This window comes from Bombina bombina, chromosome 7 (assembly GCF_027579735.1).
Source record: "Bombina bombina isolate aBomBom1 chromosome 7, aBomBom1.pri, whole genome shotgun sequence".
Classification (NCBI taxonomy): domain Eukaryota; kingdom Metazoa; phylum Chordata; class Amphibia; order Anura; family Bombinatoridae; genus Bombina; species Bombina bombina.
In genome coordinates, this window is record NC_069505.1 from 606,420,542 (window position 1) to 606,440,565 (window position 20,024).

Sequence of the window (20,024 nt, forward strand, 5' to 3'; positions counted from 1 at the left end):
TGTCCCTTTAAGATGGCGGGACAATTGTGAGGTGGAGGAGGGAAGAGAGCTGTTTGGGAGGGATCAGGGGGTGGGATGTGTCAGGTGGGAGGCTGATCTCTACACTAAAGCTAAAATTAACCCTTCAAGCTCCATAAAAGCTACCTAATTAACCCTGTCACCGCTGTGCCTAAATGTGGTGCGCAGCAGCATTTAGCGGCCTTCTAATTATCAATAAGCAATGCCAAAGCCATATATGTCTGCTATTTCTGAACAAAGGGGATCCCAGAGAAGCATTTACAACAATTTATGTCATATTTGCACAAGCTGTTTATAGATCATTTCAGTGACAAACCCAAAGTTAGAGAAAAAGTTAAAGATTTTTTTTATTTGATCGAATTTGGCGGTGAAATGGTGGCATGAAATATATCAAAATGGGCCTAGATCAATATTTTGGGTTGTCTACTACACTACCCTAAAGCTAAACTTAACCCTACAAGCTCCCTACAACCTACCTAAAGTGAACAAAAATAGGCCTAGATCAATACTTTGGGTTGTCTACTAAAAATAAATATATACATGTCAGGGATATTCAGGGATACCTGACAGATATCAGTGTTCCAATGTACCTATCGCTAATTTTGAAAAAAAAAAGCAAAGGACATGTAATTATTGGGTATTTCTAAACTCAAGACAATTTTTTTTTCAATTTTTTCATCATATTTTATCAATTTTTTTATAGTAAATTATAAGATATGATGAAAATAATGGTATCTTTAGAAAGTCCATTTAATGTTGAGAAAAATTGTATATAATATGTGTGGGTACAGTAAATGAGCAAGAGGCAAATTACAGCTTAACACAAACACTGCAGAAATGTAAAAATAGCCTTGTGCCCAAACGGTCAGAAAATAGAAAAGTGCTGTGGTCCTTAAGGGGTTAATATTATTTTATCATTATTTTAAAATGAGTGCCCCACATGTAATCTAGCCCTTACAAATAGTCAAGATAAATTCCTCATTTGCTGAACTGAGAAGTCAAATTATTTCTTTCTTAAAGGAACATAAAATACGTATAGTGTAATTGCTGTGTATATTCTGATATTTTTTGGTTTTACTTTTGAGTTGAAGTTCATGTTTATTTAAACAGGTTTTCCAATGTGCATGATTGATTCACAAATTAACAAATTCCACAATTTTTTTAGTTTATTAAAAATAGCTCTAATCACAGTTATAAATGACAAAACGTGTTAATTAATGATAACTATTATGTTTATTAATATGCATTTTTATAAGTAAGTATGATCATTATTTAAAATGACAAAAAATCCAAAACATTCAAAAGTACCCTTGAAAAAACGTAATCCCTATTCTATACATTTTTATTGTTTAACTAGATTTTACTATTGTATTATTTAGTAATTCAAGCATTTTGTTTATTCGTATAACTTCTTACATATTAGAAAGGCTTAGAATACAATGTAAAAAAGTCACCAGAGAGACAATCATTTGGTTTCATTTACTTAAAACTGTATCTCTTAAACTAAATCTACAAATACCCTGATCTAAAACAAATTAGTTAATAAAAAGACAATCTAAAATATACAATCTAAACCCACTTTCATTGTTAATGTGCAGTAATAAGCCTTCTCTAGTTTAAAAGGATGTGAAACTCAAAAACGAAATACCCAGTGAAATTCAGTTTTAAATAGTTTTTGTTTTTTAATAAAAATTAATTTAAACAAAACTGCAAAATTATGGCTGTTCAATGAGTGATCTTACTGTGCTCAAAGCATACGTACATGTATGAGAAATAGGTTTATTTTTGTATATGAAATAGCTGAGAGTTTTATTTGACACCACAACCCATCAAAATAGGTTGAGCTTGCAGGGAAATCAGATCTTCTAATTTCAGCACTTTTTGCACACACATGCTTCTTTATCGTATCTCTGATTGTATACCAAATATCAATAGAGAGAACAATAGGAAAATATTTTATCATGCTTCCCTCCTATCTCCCCCTGGATTTTAATTTCTTCTACTGGCTATGTTTACATAGCTTTTCTATATCCACTACTTAAGTATAGAAACTTTCAGTATAGTTAAATATATCCCAAGCAAAATTACTTATTTCAAATGCAGAACAAAAGGTAAATGAGCTATTTGTAAACAATTTTAAACATTCTAGCAGGTAAAATGGATCACTTTAAAACAAATAAATTAAAGGGATATGAACCATAAGAATTTTCTTTCATGATTCAGATAGAGCATGCGATTTTAAACTACTTTCTAATTTACTTCTATTATCAATTTTTCTTTGTTCTCTTGCTATCTTTACTTGAAAAAGAAGACTTCTAATCTGAGGAGCCAGCACATTTTTGGTTCAGTACCATGGACAGCACCTGTTTATTGGTGCTGTCCAATCAGCAAGGACAACCCAAAAATGGGCCGACTTCTAAACTTAGTACATTCTTGCCTTTTCAAATAAACAGACCAAGAGAATGAAGAAAATTTGATAATAGGAGTAGATGAGAAAGTTGCTTAAAATTGCATGCTCTATCTGATTCACAAAAGAAAAAAATAGGGTTCAGTGTCCCTTTAAATAGCAGTTATCAGGCATGAGTGAGCCTGCACTGCAAAATCTCCAAAGCAGCCTAAACAGCCTCATACATGAAGCCCATAGCTACAACTAGAAGTATGTTACTAATAAATGTCTACTGCAAAAGGCTTCTATTCTAAACTGAAATGTATCCAGGTCTGCACTCGATTCTTTAGCGCCCATCGTTCTGTTAACGTCTTGGATACAATAAAGGGCTTCTATGCATTAGTGGTTCTGCCCTTTTCTAACCGACCTAGAGCTATATGCAATATAAACTGTCAGCTCTGAAACTCACAAACTAAAGGAGTTGTGTAATGTGTTAGAGTTGTGAACTCAGTCCCATAGACACAAATAGATCCTATACCCAACACCATGTATGTGAAGCTTTCAGCATTTATATATGATAACATATTTGTTGTATTCTTTAAGAGTGCTGTGATTCCTCTTTATCCAGATGCCACTCCGATTCTGTAATTTATTGCCAGGGTCGCCAGTTCCTGTCTCAGCATTTCTTTGTGCACCAGAGGCAAAAAGTCGTTCCAATTCTCGTTCATCTGTTTATTAAGCAGAAAAAAATATTGAAATAACATTTATTTTTACCTTTTTTAAGCAGAATTATAGTGATTTAGTAAAATACACTAAATAAGTGGCCAGATTTACATCTTTGAATCTCCAAACAGGAGGTAACCCAGTGGCTACAACAATTACCCTTAAGGGGACAGTAAATTCAAAATTAAACTTTCATGATTCAGACAGAGCTCATAATTTCAAATAACTTTACAATTTACTTATATTACATATTTTGCTTCGCTCTGTTGGTATCCTTTGTTGAAATAGCAACATTCCACTACTGGGATCTAGCTGCTGATTGGTGGCTGCACATATTGACATTGTCTCACTCAATATGTTTAACTAGCTCCCAGTAGAGGTATGCTGCTCTTTAAACAAAGGATAACAAGAGAATGAACACAAATTTGATAATAGATGTAAATTAGATAGTTGTTTAAAAGTTTATTATTTTTGGGTTTCATGTCCTATGTAACACTCTTACTAAGGACTTTGCCAGCCCAAAAAACATATATTTGATTAAAAAGGACATTCAAGTCAATGTCTGTTTTTGTTGCATTTAAAACAGAATATTTTAACATGAAGCACAGTATTTTTTCTTTAAAAAGAAAACTCATGTTCTTGTGCTAAAAAAGAGGGAACAAATATCCTAATGTTTATATATTATCAAGTGGTATAAGATTATTAAAAACCCTTCATAATATAAAAAACAATAGACTCATTATGTTTTAATTACTGTTTCAATTTGTAATTCAATAAAAATTACAGTTCTTTAAAAAAATAAAAATAAAATAACAATGTACCAAGTATAAGAGTTGTGCTTAAAGGAACAAACAACTAGGGTTACTAACTCAGCCATGTTTTCCCGGACACTTATGAGTTATACATGCTGCAGGGTGTGCAGAGAGGAACATGAATAGTGCTGCTCAGTGTCGCTATTTGTGTGCTGTCCAGGGTTAAAATTCATGTTCCTACCTGCACACCCTGCAGCATGTATAACTCATAAGTGTCCAGGAACACATGGCTGAGATGGCAACCCTACATACAATCCAAAATATCTCAGTATTCAGTTGGAGCTACATACATACAAATATATATACATAAATACATACATATTTACATACATACATACATACATGGTTACATACATACATATACACACATACATACATACATATTTACATACATACTGTACATACATATTTATATAGATACATACATAAATACTTACATACATATATACCTATATACTTACATACATACATACATACATACATGGTTACATACATACATATACACACATACATACATACATATTTAAATACATACTGTACATACATATTTATATAGATACATACATAAATACTTACATACATATATACATATCTACTTACATACATACATACTTACATACATACATACATACATACATGGTTACATACATACATATACACACATACATACAAACTTACATATTTAAATACATACTGTACATACATATTTATATAGATACATACATAAATACTTACATACATATATACATATCTACTTACATACATACATACTTACATACATACATACATACATGGTTACATACATACATATACACACATACATACAAACTTACATATTTAAACACATACTGTACATACATATTTATATAGATACATACATAAATATTTACATACATATATACCTATATACTTACATACATACATATATACAAAAAAACAAAATAACCTTTACTTCCATTCTGAAATGTACTAAGAATTCTTTATTTTTACCTTAAGGTCCACCCCTTTTTTTAGAGTCAGCGCTGATTCCTTTATATCTGTTTCATTCTTGCTTATTGCCTGGCTCACAACTTGGTACAGTCCCATTTCCCCTTTATCAGATGCAGGTGCCACTGTTCCATCTGACTTAACAAGGCTGAACTCGCGCTTCCCACTGGTTTTGCTAAAATCAAAACATATCATCAATATAAACATTAATAGCTTCTGATTGGTGGTGCTAGATCAGAACATTATATCAACATAAACATTAGTAGCTTCTAATTGGTACAACTAGATCAGAACATACAATCAACATAAGCATTGATAGCTTCTGATTAGTGGTGCTAGATCAGAACATAACATCAACATAAACATTAATAGCTTCTGATTGGTGGTGCTTGTCCCTTTCACAATTGTTACATAATTGGGACTGGAAGGTGCTGAAACCCATAAAACTATCAGTAATAATATGATACATATGATGGATGCAGGTAATATCAATGCTCAATAGTATTGACATGTACCTTGGAAGTACTCATATATGATGTCTCAAACCTGGAATCTCCCCATGACCAGCAAGAGGTTATGGCTCCTTCTCCACAACCCTGTCAAGTGGTACTTCACATAAAAGGCCATCACACAGATCTTGAAGGCAGCAGCAGGCCTTTGATGATCTCACTAAATTTTTTGGAAAGGAATATAACAAGGTCTAACCAGAGTGACTAAACATCCGTACCATGATATAATTAACCAAAAGGTGCACTTTACTAAGGTTCAGCACATTCGGTGTGCCACATTGGACTAGGATTGTGGGTGATGGTCATGTGCAGCCAGGCCATGTACCCATATCATGTATCTCCTAGGGGAGGGGGAAAATGTTGTCAGACCATATCAGAAATGAAGGGCTAGTGTGTTTTGTTGGGTAGAAGCAGACAGTTCCCAGACAGAAAATTTGAAGTTATTGACAACTGTGTTGAATTCAGTGTGTGAACATTTGATAAGGCTTGGATGGTAGAGTGTTGGTCAGCATGCATCCTATTTAGTATGCAGGTGATAGCTGATGGTAACAGGTGAAGCTATGATGAATCAAAGAAGGTTAAGGCATGCATGCAAGTATTAAGGGGTTACATGAAGTGCAGGTATGTCATGGTTTTTTCCCTGCTTTGTTTGCCATATCTAGAAGACAATAAGAGAAGGCGCCACAATAGTGTGAAATCCGTGGTATAGAGACCCCATGCAAACAGTGAATATCACTTACTAGATATAGAGCACTTGAGAAGTGCCACAGGTACAGACTGGACTATTAATAGCTGCCCAGCGAGCTATCTCAACGAGCTGCAGATCGACAGGCATATTCCAGCGTCACAGTCTCATATGTATCCCTCATGATCTTGGTATCTTAGACAGCAGTTGCTCTGATAAGCCCGTTTGTATGTACCTTGCAGGCTTGCAAACCCTGCTGATTCGCACTGCACATTTGGACCAAAGTGTCCCGCAAGTTGTGGCTGCTCCTGTTTCCGCTGCTGCACCTAGTCCTACCAGGAGCATGTCCGGTTCTGCACTTCTACCTCAGTGATATGGAGGTGATCCTATTCAGTGCAGAGGGTTTTTGAACCAGGTGGGCATTTACTTAGAGATGTTACCTCAGGTGTTTCCCTCTGACAGAGCTAAGGTGGGATTTCTCATCTCGTTACTCTCTGACACAGCTCTTGCCTGGGCTAATCCCTTGTGGGAGACTAATAAACCTGTGATTTAAAATTACCCGGAATTTGTGGCCTCCTTTCAAAGGATATTTGATGTTCCGGCTCGCTCCTCCTCTGCTGCTAAACATCTCATGTCCATTCAGCAAGGTACAAGCTCTGTTGCTCAGTATGCCATTGAGTTCCGTATGCTTGCCGCAGAGGTAGGTTGGAACAATGAAGCCCTTGTTGCCGCCTTCTTTCATGGGCTCTCTGATGCAATTAAAGACAAAGTTGCTGACAGAGATTAACCAGAGGATCTTGAGGCATTGGTGTCTATTTTTATCCTAATTGACATCAGACTCAGAGAGAGGCCCTCTTTCAAGAAGCGCTTGCAGAAGCCTCATGTTCTGTTGTCTCCGAGTTTGTTCCCACCCATGCCTCCCTCTCCTCCCATGCCTCTTGGTCCTGAGTCACCAGGTACTGCTAAGCTGATGCAGTTGGGATTCACACGTCTCTCCGGAGCAGAGATGGACTTTAGGAGGAGGGAGGGGCTCAGCCTCTATTGTGGGTTACAGGGTCACCTTTTAAAGTCTTGTCCTACACAGTCGGGAAACGCTCGCACCTAAGGTCCTGTCGGGGCAGACCTTGGGTGGTTTATCCTCGTCCCCGGAACCACTAAAGGAGAAACCTTTGGTCACGGTTGTTCTTTCCTGGGTGGACTCCTCCATAGTCAACCAGGCTCTTGTTGACTCTGGTGCTGCGGGCTATTTCATTAACAGTGCTTTTGTATCAAAGCACTCCATTCCTGTATTGCCTCGGTCTGTTCCACTTGCTATTGAGGCCATTGATGGCAGGCCTCTTCAGCCCGCAAGCGTTACTCGCGAAACCGCTCCGTTATCCATGACTGTTGGGGTTCTCCATTTTGAAACCCTCTAGTTCCAGGTGGTAAACAATCTGCATTTTCCAGGTGTTCTGGGTTATCACTGACTCCAAAAGCACAATCCCAGTCTCGACTGGCGCAGGTCTGAAATTTTTTCATGGTCTCCTCAATGTATTTCCACTTGTCTTCAGAAACCAGTTAAAGTCTTGTGCAATCTCAATTGCCAGAGGAGTACCGAGAGTTCCTAAATGTTTTTGACAAGTTGCATGCCAGTACATTGCCTCCTCATGGGTCTTACGATTGTGCCACAGACCTGCAACCTGGAGTCATTCCTCCTTGAGCCGGGTTTACCCTCTGTCTGTTGCGGAGAATTGTGCTATGGAGGAGTATGTTGCAGATGCTCTGTCGCGGGGGATCAACCGCAAATCCTGCTCTCCTGCAGGGCTGGCTTCTTCTTTGTGAGTTAAGTGAGTTGCAAGTTAAGACCATGCATCGATTATAGGTGTCAGGTTCCTGTGGAGGGGGTGTGTATACCTTTAACGCTCCCTATAAATCCTTGACCAGCCCTACAACACCTGCTAATTAATTTCTGTTGTAAGCTCTGTAGTGCTGCTGGAAAATGCAGAAAGCTGTTATTTGCCTCTCTGGCTATACCCTGCCAATTGTGTTAAACAAAAAGTTTCTTACTCCTACCCTAATGGATTACATATTCCATCTAGTTCAGCCACCGGCAAACTACCTAAGGATTACAAATACTTTAAAAACAAACAGGTTTCACTGCCTGCCACACCGTGTCACTCGTTACACAGAGACCACTCATCAAACCCATTGAACAGATACCTGCTTCACCATCTGATTTGCAAGATCCGCATTGCAGTAAGCTAAAGGACTTATCCCCTTCATTTCTTTTCCACTCAGCTGGTGATATTGTTTGTTACGCTGCAAGTTCACATTCCATTCACTGTACGGGCTTGGCTGTTCCGCCCCCGGCTGTACCTCATCTAATTTTCTCTGTCGGGACTTCTCTCAGCTGACTGCTGCAGCCTGAACTCCCTCTGCTGCGCATTCCTGTTATGCTGCACTCTCACACAAACTGTCAGTGTGAACAGTTCTCAGCAGCTTGTTACACAGAAATCACTTTGAGTCTATCCAGGCAATCTCATAGCACCATATTCGTTACAGGACAGTAACATCAATTTACCCTCATCTGCTTTTAAGCAGAACTTATAAAAGAACGATCCTAAATAACTGTATCTTACAGGATTTCTCTGTTATATTCTCCTGTAACCAAAAAACAAGGCAATTCACTGAAGAATAAAACTAAAACCTTAAAGTTACTACTTTATAATATCTGCAGTTGAGATCCACTCTTTCCCAATCTACCTTCAATATCGTTACAACTACAGTTACCTGACAATAGGCGTCTTAATCGTCTTACCATTAAGAATGCTTACCCTATTCCTCTCATTACGTAACTCTTTGACTGCCTCAAGGGAGCTACGGCCTTTTCTAAACTTGATTTGAGAGGAGCATGCAATCTTGTTAGGATCAAGGAGGGCCACGAATGGAAAACAAGATTTAACACCAGGAGCTGGCATTATGAGTATATTGTAATGCCCTTTGGCCTATGTAATGCTCCTGCTGTTTTCCAGGAATTTATTAATGATGTCCTACGAGATATGTTGCAACAGTGTTTTGTGGTATACTTAGACGACATCCTCATATACTCACCCACACTTGAGGCTCATCGTTCTGATGTTACAAGGGTTCTTCAGAGACTACGTGAGAACAGCCTGTTTTGTAAACTCAAGAAATGTGAGTTCCATCAGACTTCCTAGGATATGCTATCTCCGTTGCAGGGTTCTCCATGGATCCTGACAAGTTGTCTGCAGTTCTGCAGTGGCCTCGACCAGTTGGTCTTCGGTCTATTCAATGTTTTTGAGCTTCGCCAATTACTATAGAAAGTTTATTAAAAATGTTTCTTCCTTTGCCAAACCTATCACAGACATGACCCGTAAAGAGAATGATCCACTTCATTGGTCACCTACTGCCATTAAGGCCTTTGATAGTCTTAAGACTGCCTTTGCTGCCGCTTCAGTTCTGACTCATCCTAACCCTTTCCTGCCTTTCATTCTTGAGGTCAATGCATCTGAGACTGGAGTGGGTGCCCTCTTGTATCAACGTCCTACTCCTGACGGTTCATTCTTACTGACCACAAGAATTTAAGTTATCTATCCGAAACAAAATGTTTGTCACCCTGACAGGCCAGATGGGCGTTATTTTTGTCTTGGTTTAATTATGTGGTCTCCTACCTGCCTGGTAGTAAGAATGTTAGGGCTGATGCCCTCTCTCGACAATTTTTGCCTCTGTCCAAGGAGGAGTCTGTATCTACTCCAGTTATACCTCCTGATCATATTTTGGCTACCATACATACTAATTTAACTTCTCCCTTGGGAGAGGAGATCCTGGCTGCACAAACCAATGCACCTCCTGAGAAACTTAGTGTTAAGTGCTTTGTTCCTGAGAATCTTTGAACTAAACTTTTGCACACTTACTACTATACTAAAGCCGCAGGTCACCCAGGCAAGAACCAAATGATTTGGTCTGTCACTCGACAATTCTGGTGCCCAGGTCTTCCTTCTGATGTTGTTGCGTATGTTGCCTCCTGCTCAGTTTGTGCACAGAATAAGACTCCTCAACGTCTTCCTGTGGGTCTTCTTCAACCTATTGCTAATGGTGAGTGACTTAGGACACATCTTTCCATGGACTTCATTGTCGAGCTCCCTGTTTCCAGTAGCAATACTGTTATCTTTATGGTGGTTGACCGTTTTTCTAAAATATCACAATGCATTTCCTTGAAGAAGCTGCCTACCGCTCAGTAGCTTGCTTCAATTTTTGCCCGGGAGGTCTTCCATTTACATGGGTTACCCAAGGAGATAGTGTCGGACTGGGGTAGCCAGTTTGTCTCCAGATTTTGGCGTTCCTTTTGTGCTCAAATGGGGATCCAGCTTTCCTTCTCCTCGGCATATCACCCTCAATCCAATAGGGCTGCGGAACGGTCTAATCAAGCTCTGGAACAGTTCCTGCATTGCTATGTCTCAGATCACCACAATAATTGGTCTGAACTGTTACCTTGGGCAGAGTTTGCTCGTAAAATAGCTATTAATGCTTCCTCCCAGTTATCCCTATTCATGGCGAATTATGGGTTTCAACCATCCTAGTTGCCCGATTCATTCATGTCTCAAGTTATTCCGGCTTTGGAGGAGCATCTCCGGCAACTTTGTTCAACGTGGGTGCAGATTCAGGATTGCCTTCATCATACTATGCAGCGCCAAAAGTTCCAGACTGATCGTAGGCGTCTGCCCACTTTTTCCTACCAGGTTGGTGAGAGGGTTTGGCTGTCCTCCTGCAATTTGAACCTTTGTGCGCCTTTCAATAAACTAGCTTCCCATTATGTTGGTCTTTTTTGAATACTCTGATGGGTGAATCCTGTGGCCTACGCTCTTGACCTTTCTCCTGAAACCATTGGTTTGTAATTAGTTTACCACTGTGTTGCCTCGTCCCCATCTTATCTCTGTTGACAACCATGAAGAATGTTGAGGTCAGCAGCATTATTGACTCTCGTATGTCAAGGGGCTGCTTACAGTATTTGGTTCAGTGGAGGGGCTATGGTCCGGAGGAGCATTCATGGGTTCCCTCCTCTGATGTTCATGCTCCTGCCCTCCTCCATGCCTTCCATGCCCGTTTCCCCAATAAGCCTTTTGTCCTTCTGCGGGGGAGGGGTCATTGAGGAGAGGGTACTGTCAGGGTTTTTTCCCTGCTTTGTTTTCCATGTACTCACCTCTCTTGATGAGTCTGGTACAGAGTGTGTGATGCTGCTCATTTCCTGCACCCCCTCTTATGGTCAGACTGGTGTACATCATTTGTGTGAGACAGGTTGCAGTCTCAGAATTGTGATGTTATCACCTACTATTTAAAGGGCCTCTGTTCAGTATGCTTTGCCCTTGCATTGTCTCAGACCAATTTGTGAGTTCCAGTTCCTGTGTATTACCTGGCTGTCTGACGTCCCTCCTGGTTCCTGATCGCTGGCTTGTTCCTGACTCTGCTGTTCTCCTTGTTCCTGATTCCGGCTCGTCTGACTACTTGCTTTGGCTCCTCACTCGTCTCGTCTGACTATTCGCTTTGGCTCCTTACTCGTCTCGTCTGACTATCAGCGCTGGTTTAGACTCCTGGCTTGTTATTTGACTTTTAGACTTTTTATTATTTTTTGTTTTTAAGAAAGGTGTGATTATTTTTGCACTTCTCGTCTCAGTCTGATTCCTGGCACCCTGACAAGGTATTAGCAGAAGTGCAGAAAATTATGAGGATTTGTGAGGGAAAATACATGATTGTCAAAGTATGGAGTATGACTTGTGTTAGTGAATGAGAGGCCTCATGTATGAGGAGACTTACAAAGGAACCATCCTTCAAGGAATTCTCCATGGCTGTTTGACATAGGATAAATGAGTTGTGAGTGCTTCTAGGGAACAATGCATTGGCACTCTGAATGTGCGTGGAATGTTTTCAAACAACTTGCATATTGAAATTGTTTGCAGTTCCTGTATATGTCCTCTTGATCCTGGGATGTTCTAGTGCTACATAAGTGCAATCTATGGCACCCAGGACATTGGGCAATCATCCCTGTTGGTATATTCTCATCTTGACTATATATAAAACCTCAGGAGTTCTTGGACAGAAAATACACCTGTGGCAGCAGGTGGACTGCGTCATTTTGCCAGAGGATTAAAAAAATTAAAAAACTTATTGGCAGATTATAGTGGCACTAAGTTATCCTTCATCAGGTCCTATAGATCAGACTTGCATGTGTTAAGTGATGCCTCTTGTTTTCATGTCCCTCAAACCCTGAAGTAAAACTTTTTTAGAATCATAAGGGTCTAATTATTTTTTCTTTGGTGTCTGTGAGCTCTCATTCTCTCCTGTGGTTCAGCTAGGTTAACAGCTCTCAACAACTGCTCTTGCCTCCCATGCTCTCTAGCCTGATCAGCAACTCTTGCCAAATGACCAGACCTCCCATAAACTCCCATGGCCAGCTTCCCCCCTAATGCACTCTTTCCTAATACAGAAATGGAGTTATCTCTTGTATTGTGATCACTCAGAACTTAAAAAACACATATAGCGAATAGACAGGAACAGAAAGATTGGAATTGACCCCTATAAATCAAATAATAAATGTCCTGAATGCACACAAAATTACAAACATCCCTTACCTCTCTTGCATCTGGATCTGTATGTTTTTTCCTGTTGAGAGTGATGTCGAATAATTCTCAGTAGATATCTTGTTACCATCTTTTATTATTGTCAGTATAATGCCTTGGCCATTGAGCAGTTCGCTTTTAGCTAGAACCTTGAGCTTTAAGTCTATGGCAGTGTCATTGTTCTCCTGTATTTTTTTTACAAATGCGCTGATCTTTTCTTTATTGTTCTCTCCTTGATCTGATTTTTCTGAGCTTTTATTATCGGTCTGACTTGAAGAGACAAAAAACTTCTTCATTGGGGTTGTCTGTAGCCATTCTTCTGCATTCTTCTTTAGTTTGCCAGTAGCTTCTTGTATAAAAGGGTTTTCCCATCCAGTTTTAACCAAACCTGTTAACTTGGAAGCTATCAAGTCAACAAACTCATCAGACATACAAGTCGATACTGATTCTTTTAGCTCTTCATTCAGCCTCAATACCTCAGGGAACTTTCTACGATCATCATCTTTGTAGTTAGATTCACTTGAAAGGTTGGTGATTAAGGTAGGTATAATTTTGCCATTGATTAGCTCCCCAGTGGGTAAAGAATTTAACACATCAGCAAGTTTAGTACAAGTTTGTGCAATATGAACACTTAGTTGAATCCCTTTTATTAAGCTTCCTTTAGCTTTCTTTTCGTTTAGTATTGCGATAACAAACTTGCTTGCATTTCCCAGCCCTGATACAACTTTGCTAGCCGTTTGGTCTTCACTAACAATCTCATTAAATGTACTTTTGCTGGCATTTGACACCATTTCCTTTGTTTGCTTTTCAATAGTTGAGAAGATTTTGTATTTAGAAGGATTTTCACTTTTTAATGTAGACTCTGGAACACCATTTTCTACAATAAAAGTGATAAGAGCTTTTTCTAGTTCCTTGTTACCTTTCACAAAGTCATTGACTTGCTTTTTGAGGGAATTCTTTATTATTTCCTTAAAAACAGCTTCAACCCCTGCGTCAACAGCATAGTCTAAAGCTTTCAAAGCAACTTGTTTGACTAGTTCTTTCCCTGTGGATTTTAGGGTTTCTTTTACTATTGCTTTAGTAGTTTCACTTTTAGCAAATGTTTTAATAGATTGAGATACTGTTTGGGCAGATGCTTTTGAAGCTACAGTTTTTACACTCTTGGTTGCTGAAGTAATTATTGCTTTACTTGATTTAGCAATACTCTTTGCTGCTGATGCAAGACTCCGTGTTCCTTTTAATAGCTCTTTTCCAACCTTGAATACAGCCTTTGCTATTTTTGCCACAACAGTGAACCCAGCAGTAACTAGTGATAATGCAATACTAATAGCTTTGGATATAGCCCATTCTGCCCAATCAAAAGTTCCTTTTATCATCCCTTCTGCACCAGAAATCATATCACTGATACCTTCAGTAATGAAGCCCATACCAATCTGAGTAGCTGTACCAAGGGTAAAGATACAGATTGCAATCCCAGCCAGGACTTGTAAGACACCAAGTAGAAAACATATCAGAGCATCTATGCAGAACTTTGGTTTCTTCTCCACTTCAAAAACAAATGAAAGCCCATAATCATAAAGAAGAGATAGCTCAGCGGCAACTATATTGCCATAGTTGTCTGCTAGACTAAAGATTGCAATCTCTTTGGTTATTGCATCTTCTTTTTTTGATTTAAGATCTTCTAATTTTTTAATGGACTTATCAATATAATTTACCCAAGATTTGAGTAAACTCATTCTTGTTTGAATCTGTAAAGTAAAATTGGCTTCTTCATGGTGAGGCTCAAACATTTTACTATGTGTTATGTTTCCAAAAGAGTTTGTGTTAGTTGCTTCACAGATATACACATTCATAGACTTCTTTGCCTCTTTCAGAAGGTCTATGGCTACCTGTTCATAATTTTCCTTTTCACGATTGATAGTTATAAAAGCACGATTGTAAAGTGAGATGGAACGATAGACGGGGTCAGTATTTTCTACTTTCTTCCAGTAAACTAGGGCACCATAGTCATCCCCATGATTGTTGATATGTAAATATGTTCGATCCATGGCTATTTTTATGAAATCATAAAAATTGTGAGAATTCCCCTGTAGAAGATTTTCAGATCTAGATTTTAGGAGTTTGCTCAGGTCATCTTTCAGTTTCATTAGATCTTTGTGATTATTTATGTCTTCTTCATGTAACGTAAGCCATATAGCCCATGTTTCCTTTAGGGAATTAAGAGCAGGTTGATAATCTAATTTAGTACTGCTGGACAAAGCAGACATGTAGCTTTTTAAATCCTTGATGTTATAAATATCAGATTTCTCAGTTGAAGAGTAATTGTTCTTGAACTCATCAAGGAAATTACAAAAGAGGGTGAAAAGCTCATGACGCATGTTTACTTCCAAGAGCTCATCCTTCTCCATGTCTAAGATACGCTGATCTTCATACCTCTCCCTCCTGTCCCTCATTATTTCAACGGGTTGTCCTTTATATGAGGGAGACAGATCTTGCTGATTTATTATCATTTGAACCCCTCCCGGGTTTCCTTTACGTGATGTGCGCCCGAATATTTGTTTCTCAACCCTCATGTTAGCAGGGAAATGAGTAAGATAAACAAATAAACCTCCACTACGGTTCACATTCTCTGTGACTTTAATGTCTGTTCCTCTACCACCCAAGTTTGTTGCCAAAATCACATCTCCAGAATCAAAAACTCGCTTCTCTACATCATGCTTATCATTTCTGGTATAAAGGGTAATCTTTTCAGGGCTGGAAACTGCCTTAAGTTCTATTAGTTTCAACTGGAGTTCTTCTGCTGTTTTGACATCTTCACAAATCACCAGGACAGCTTGACCTTTGATCCATTCTTTGGGACTTGTCCTTTTCTTAACATACTTACATATTTCTGTGATCCATGCCTCTTTACCTCCTCCCACCTGAATAGCTGGTATTTCTACTTTCTTGGTGTATCGATGAGTGGGCATGGGATAGCAACTTGTTTTAAAATGTTTTTTTAAAAATATGAAATCACTCTCATCACCCAGAGTCCCAGATACCCCATATACTCCAGAAGTGCAGGAGTATCGTTGAAAGAAGTGAAAGTTGGACATGAAATTGGTTACATTAGACAAAGAAGTTATAGCGAGTTGATGCTTTATCTCAAGGAACTGCTGTAGTCCATCTCCCCAGCGCTTGTTCTTTTCAAGAACTCCTGTTGATTTGAAATCAATAGGAATTATACAGTCACTTTCATGTGAGTCAGAATTTTCTCTGGAATCAATTGTATACTGTCTCCCTTTCTCCATCACTAAGGCTCTAAGAGCATTCTCCACAAAGACATTGAGTCTATTCTTTATGTATTCTTTTAAAAACCCTGGCAGAAGAATGGAATTTCCCTCACTATCCTTAATATCAGTTGGTTGATAGGTGTCAGAATATTTGGTTTTAGATGAGATTTCCTCTGCTGTTGCCTCAATTAAATTTTTTTCACTCATCAATAAACATGCTTTTCCTTCTTCCAGAAGCAGCACAGAGATGGCGTGACTATCATCTGACTCACAGCTAGATTCTGTAAAGGATGCTTTTCCATTCTTTAACTCATAAAATTTAAATTTAACAACATCATCTAAGGCTTTTCCAAATATTGTCAAAAGAGCTTTCTGTTGAGGTGGTCCTAGTTTTTTAAGTAGCTTTCCCATTGAATTGTTTTCCACATCTTTAGTGGAAGATACAACTGACTGATTTTTTTCTGCTTTTATTATATCCAAATCCTCTTCTCCAAGGAATCCTTCTTGCACAGCACAAATCAGAATTTCATCAGGACTGAAATTTTCAGATGTTTCTTGCCCCAGCACAGCATCTGTTATTAACTTATGGAAATATTGTATTCCAGTTGTCCAGAAAATGTCACCTGTCTCTGCTTCTTCAATTCTCTGGCAGAAACACACTCGTGCCCATATTGCTGTTAGTAACTGATCTAAGTGGCGCATGCCAGTGGCATCATGAGAGAGGAAAGTGATCTGAACGCCATTGTCTAGTGTCATATAATCTACTTCATCTACAAGGGCAATTTCAAATTTACGATTGCCTCTAGTTGTCTTTTTTTCAAATTCCTGTCTAAGGATGTCTGCTGCAAAGGCATCTACGGTTCCATACACAACATCACATTTATAAGCATCTTTAAGGAGTTTATTTCTATCCCTAGAGTCAGAACATTCATCTATTCCTTTGGGAGGAATCACACTACAAGTTACATCAAACATTTCATACAATTTCTTCCACTCTTCCTGGTCACGACGGGCCAACACAGGGCTGCTAGTTATGATATCCACAGTTTTTCCTCTAATGGCCTGTATTAATGCAAACATTGCCACTATTGAAGATTTCCCTTCCCCTGTAGCAATCTCTAAAAGGCAACTCTTGGTGTCTGGTGTCTTGGACAAGAGGAGAGTTAGCAGAGAAGCAAGCTGGGTGGCACGTGGAAAGTAACCTTTCCCACTTTGTAAAGTTGTTGTGTCTTCAACAGCAACTGATAATCCAATCAAAATTTTGACTAGACTTTCGATTTTAGGATTTTCTATGTCAAGATTTCTTAATTCTTGGATTCCTTCTGTCTTCATTTTTTCATCTAGATCTTTAATTGGAAAACTAGGGAGTATTCTAACTACTTCCTGTACCACCACTTCAAGAATTTTTAGGAGTTTTTCAGGGTGACCATGAGATCTCATTTCCTCTACAATTGACTTTACATCTTTGTCCTGCTCCACTCTTTGCATTTTCAGATACATTAGGGGGTCATTTTCATTAAGTGCAGAGATTGCTTTATTTGCTGATATCACGTAAGTTTGTGCCTCAAGCAGAATTCGCTCAACTTTGTCTTGAGGTGTATTTCTGCTGCATGCCTCTAGATAGAATTGCAAAGCTTGTACTGGAGTCCAAATTTCATTGAATAGGATCTGACTGATGAACTCCTGGTTACAAGTTGAAAAACTACCTACAATGCATTGCATTACATGTTTAGCTATGGTCTTGCTTTCTTTGTAAAGTTTATTGATGATGAGTGTCAGGTAATATGTCTTTGCTTCTATTTTACTATTATTTTTTAACATTTGCTGATCTGCTGCTGCTGACTCAGTCAGAGAAACACTAATCATTGCATCAAGAAGTTTGATATTTTCGGTTAAGGAGAGGTTCTCATAATTGAAAATGTCATTCAAGTTCTCTAAACAACAGATGGGTAAATTATTTTTCCTGGAATATTCAGCCACAACTTGATGCTGTAGGGCCATGATTCGCTCTGCTATCTTTCTTGATAACATTACTTCATTTTCCTGAATATTGTAATCTTTCATGAGTTTATTAAACTTCTCTTCAGCATCTTTAATCTGCAAGAAAGAGACAATCAAATATAGTTTTTTTTCTTTACACTATGCAGGCTTAGTATGAACTTGCTTTCTATTTAAAATAGTAACAATGTCTATTTTTGCATCTGATTCTTTAATTGGATAATGTAATTACCCTCAGCTTATCCTTAGAAAACCTTTTTTACCATACCATTATTAAGTTTAATTTGTAGACATGTGTATGGGCAAAACAAATGCTTCATATAAAAAAATTTTTGGACTTTCTGCGACTTTCTGCATTTTTTAAGAACTTTGACCATGCCTTTGTTTTGCTTGTCACAATATTCATTAAATAAATGAATTCATAACAAAATTATTTCATAACACTATTGCCAATTGGAATTCAAAAGAGATCTAATTGTAACAAAAATATTACTTTACAGAATGCCAATAGTTAAACGAACCCATCTTTCAATGCTGAGAGAGGAGAACATACAAGAACTACAAGACATTTTAGAAAGAGAATTAAAATAAAAACATGTGGTAATTAAATTAATGGCCGTTAATCATTCACAACCTTTTCTCACAATACTTTTGTCTCACCCCTTTTAAATTTTTACTTCCCACCTGTACAACTGTCCCATACCATCTTCATTTCTGTACTCCCTCATTCTTCCTCTCTCAATCTGTGCTTTCAAATACTTTGTTGGAACTCCATATAAAAGAATTGAAGAAGCTAGTGTGGCACTAAAAGTAGGGTGGGCTGCACAGCAAAACAAGGTACTTAAAGGGACAGTCTACACCAGAATTTTTATTGTTTAAAAAGATAGATAATCCCTTTATTACCCATTTCCCAGTTTTGCATAACTAACACAGTTATAATAATATACTTTTAACCTCTGTGATTATCTTGTATCTAAGCCTCTCCAAACTGCCCCTTTTTTCAGTTCTTTTGACAGACTTGCAGTCTAGCCAATCAGTGCCTGCTCCCAGATAACTTCTCATGCACGAGCACAGTGTTATCTATATGAAATACGTGAACTAACACCCTCTAGTGGTGAAAAACTGTTAAAATGCAATCTGAAAGAGGTGGGCTTCAAGGTCTAAGAAATTAGCATATGAACCTCCTAGGTTAAGCTTTCAACTAAAAATACCAAGAGAACAAAGCAAAATTGGTGATAAAAGTAAATTGGAAAATTGTTTAAAATGACATGCTCTATCTGAATCATGAAAGTTTATTTTGGCCTAGACTGTCCCTTTAAGTGGAGTTAGAGTAATATGTTTGAAAGAAAAAAAATTACCAATATTAATTAACTTCCCACATATCTTAATTCAGAGATTTATTTCAAAAGACCTTGTAAAATTCCTTCAACGTGAGCAAGAGCAATATCTCTCAGAAGCTCAACTTAAATGGAAGGGAGCAATATCCTTTGGAAAACATGCTTTGATGGAAGGAGGAACTTTAGATAGATGCACAATGATGTGGATTACAGTAAATGGCCGCAACATTAAGTAGGCCTCTGATTATAGCATAGAAACCCCAAAAATACACCTCCAGAGGAGGAGGACAAAGACATGCCTAGATACACTGGCCAGCAGTTCCCAAAGGATTTGGCATTGACTGATGATAAACACTGCAGAGCAGGAGTTGCAGCAGCAGAGTTACTGAAGTAGACCTCTGATTATAGTGCACAAACCCCAACAATACACTGTCAAGGAAGGCCAACAAAGAAGTGCATGCATATATATATATATATATATATATATATATTCCAGGCTCTTTCCCATGGGGCACTTGCTCCACTTGTAATCACATAAATAAGACATATATGATTCAAGATCGATTTGGTCATACACACAAAATACATTTATTTATTAGCTTTTCTACGGAAAGCATAATATATGCGTTACACTGTAGCTGCTCTAAGATCTATGTGAGTATGATGAGTAGGAAACTGCGCAC

General features: G+C 38.2%; 1 protein-coding gene across 2 annotated transcripts in view; it reads right to left on the reverse strand.

The window, feature by feature from the left end:
- Positions 1 to 1,232: 1,232 nt before the first annotated feature.
- Positions 1,233 to 20,024, reverse strand: part of LOC128635613 (uncharacterized) — a 138,901-nt gene continuing 120,109 nt past the window's right edge. For both annotated transcript variants that reach the window (XM_053688678.1, XM_053688677.1), the window contains exons 5-7: positions 12,747 to 18,103; positions 4,930 to 5,101; positions 1,233 to 3,132 (exon numbers count right to left, since the gene is read on the reverse strand). In XM_053688678.1, coding sequence (XP_053544653.1) covers positions 3,025 to 3,132; positions 4,930 to 5,101; positions 12,747 to 18,103 — 5,637 coding nt within the window. In that variant the 3' untranslated portion in view covers positions 1,233 to 3,024. The remainder of the gene's footprint in view (positions 3,133 to 4,929; positions 5,102 to 12,746; positions 18,104 to 20,024) is intronic.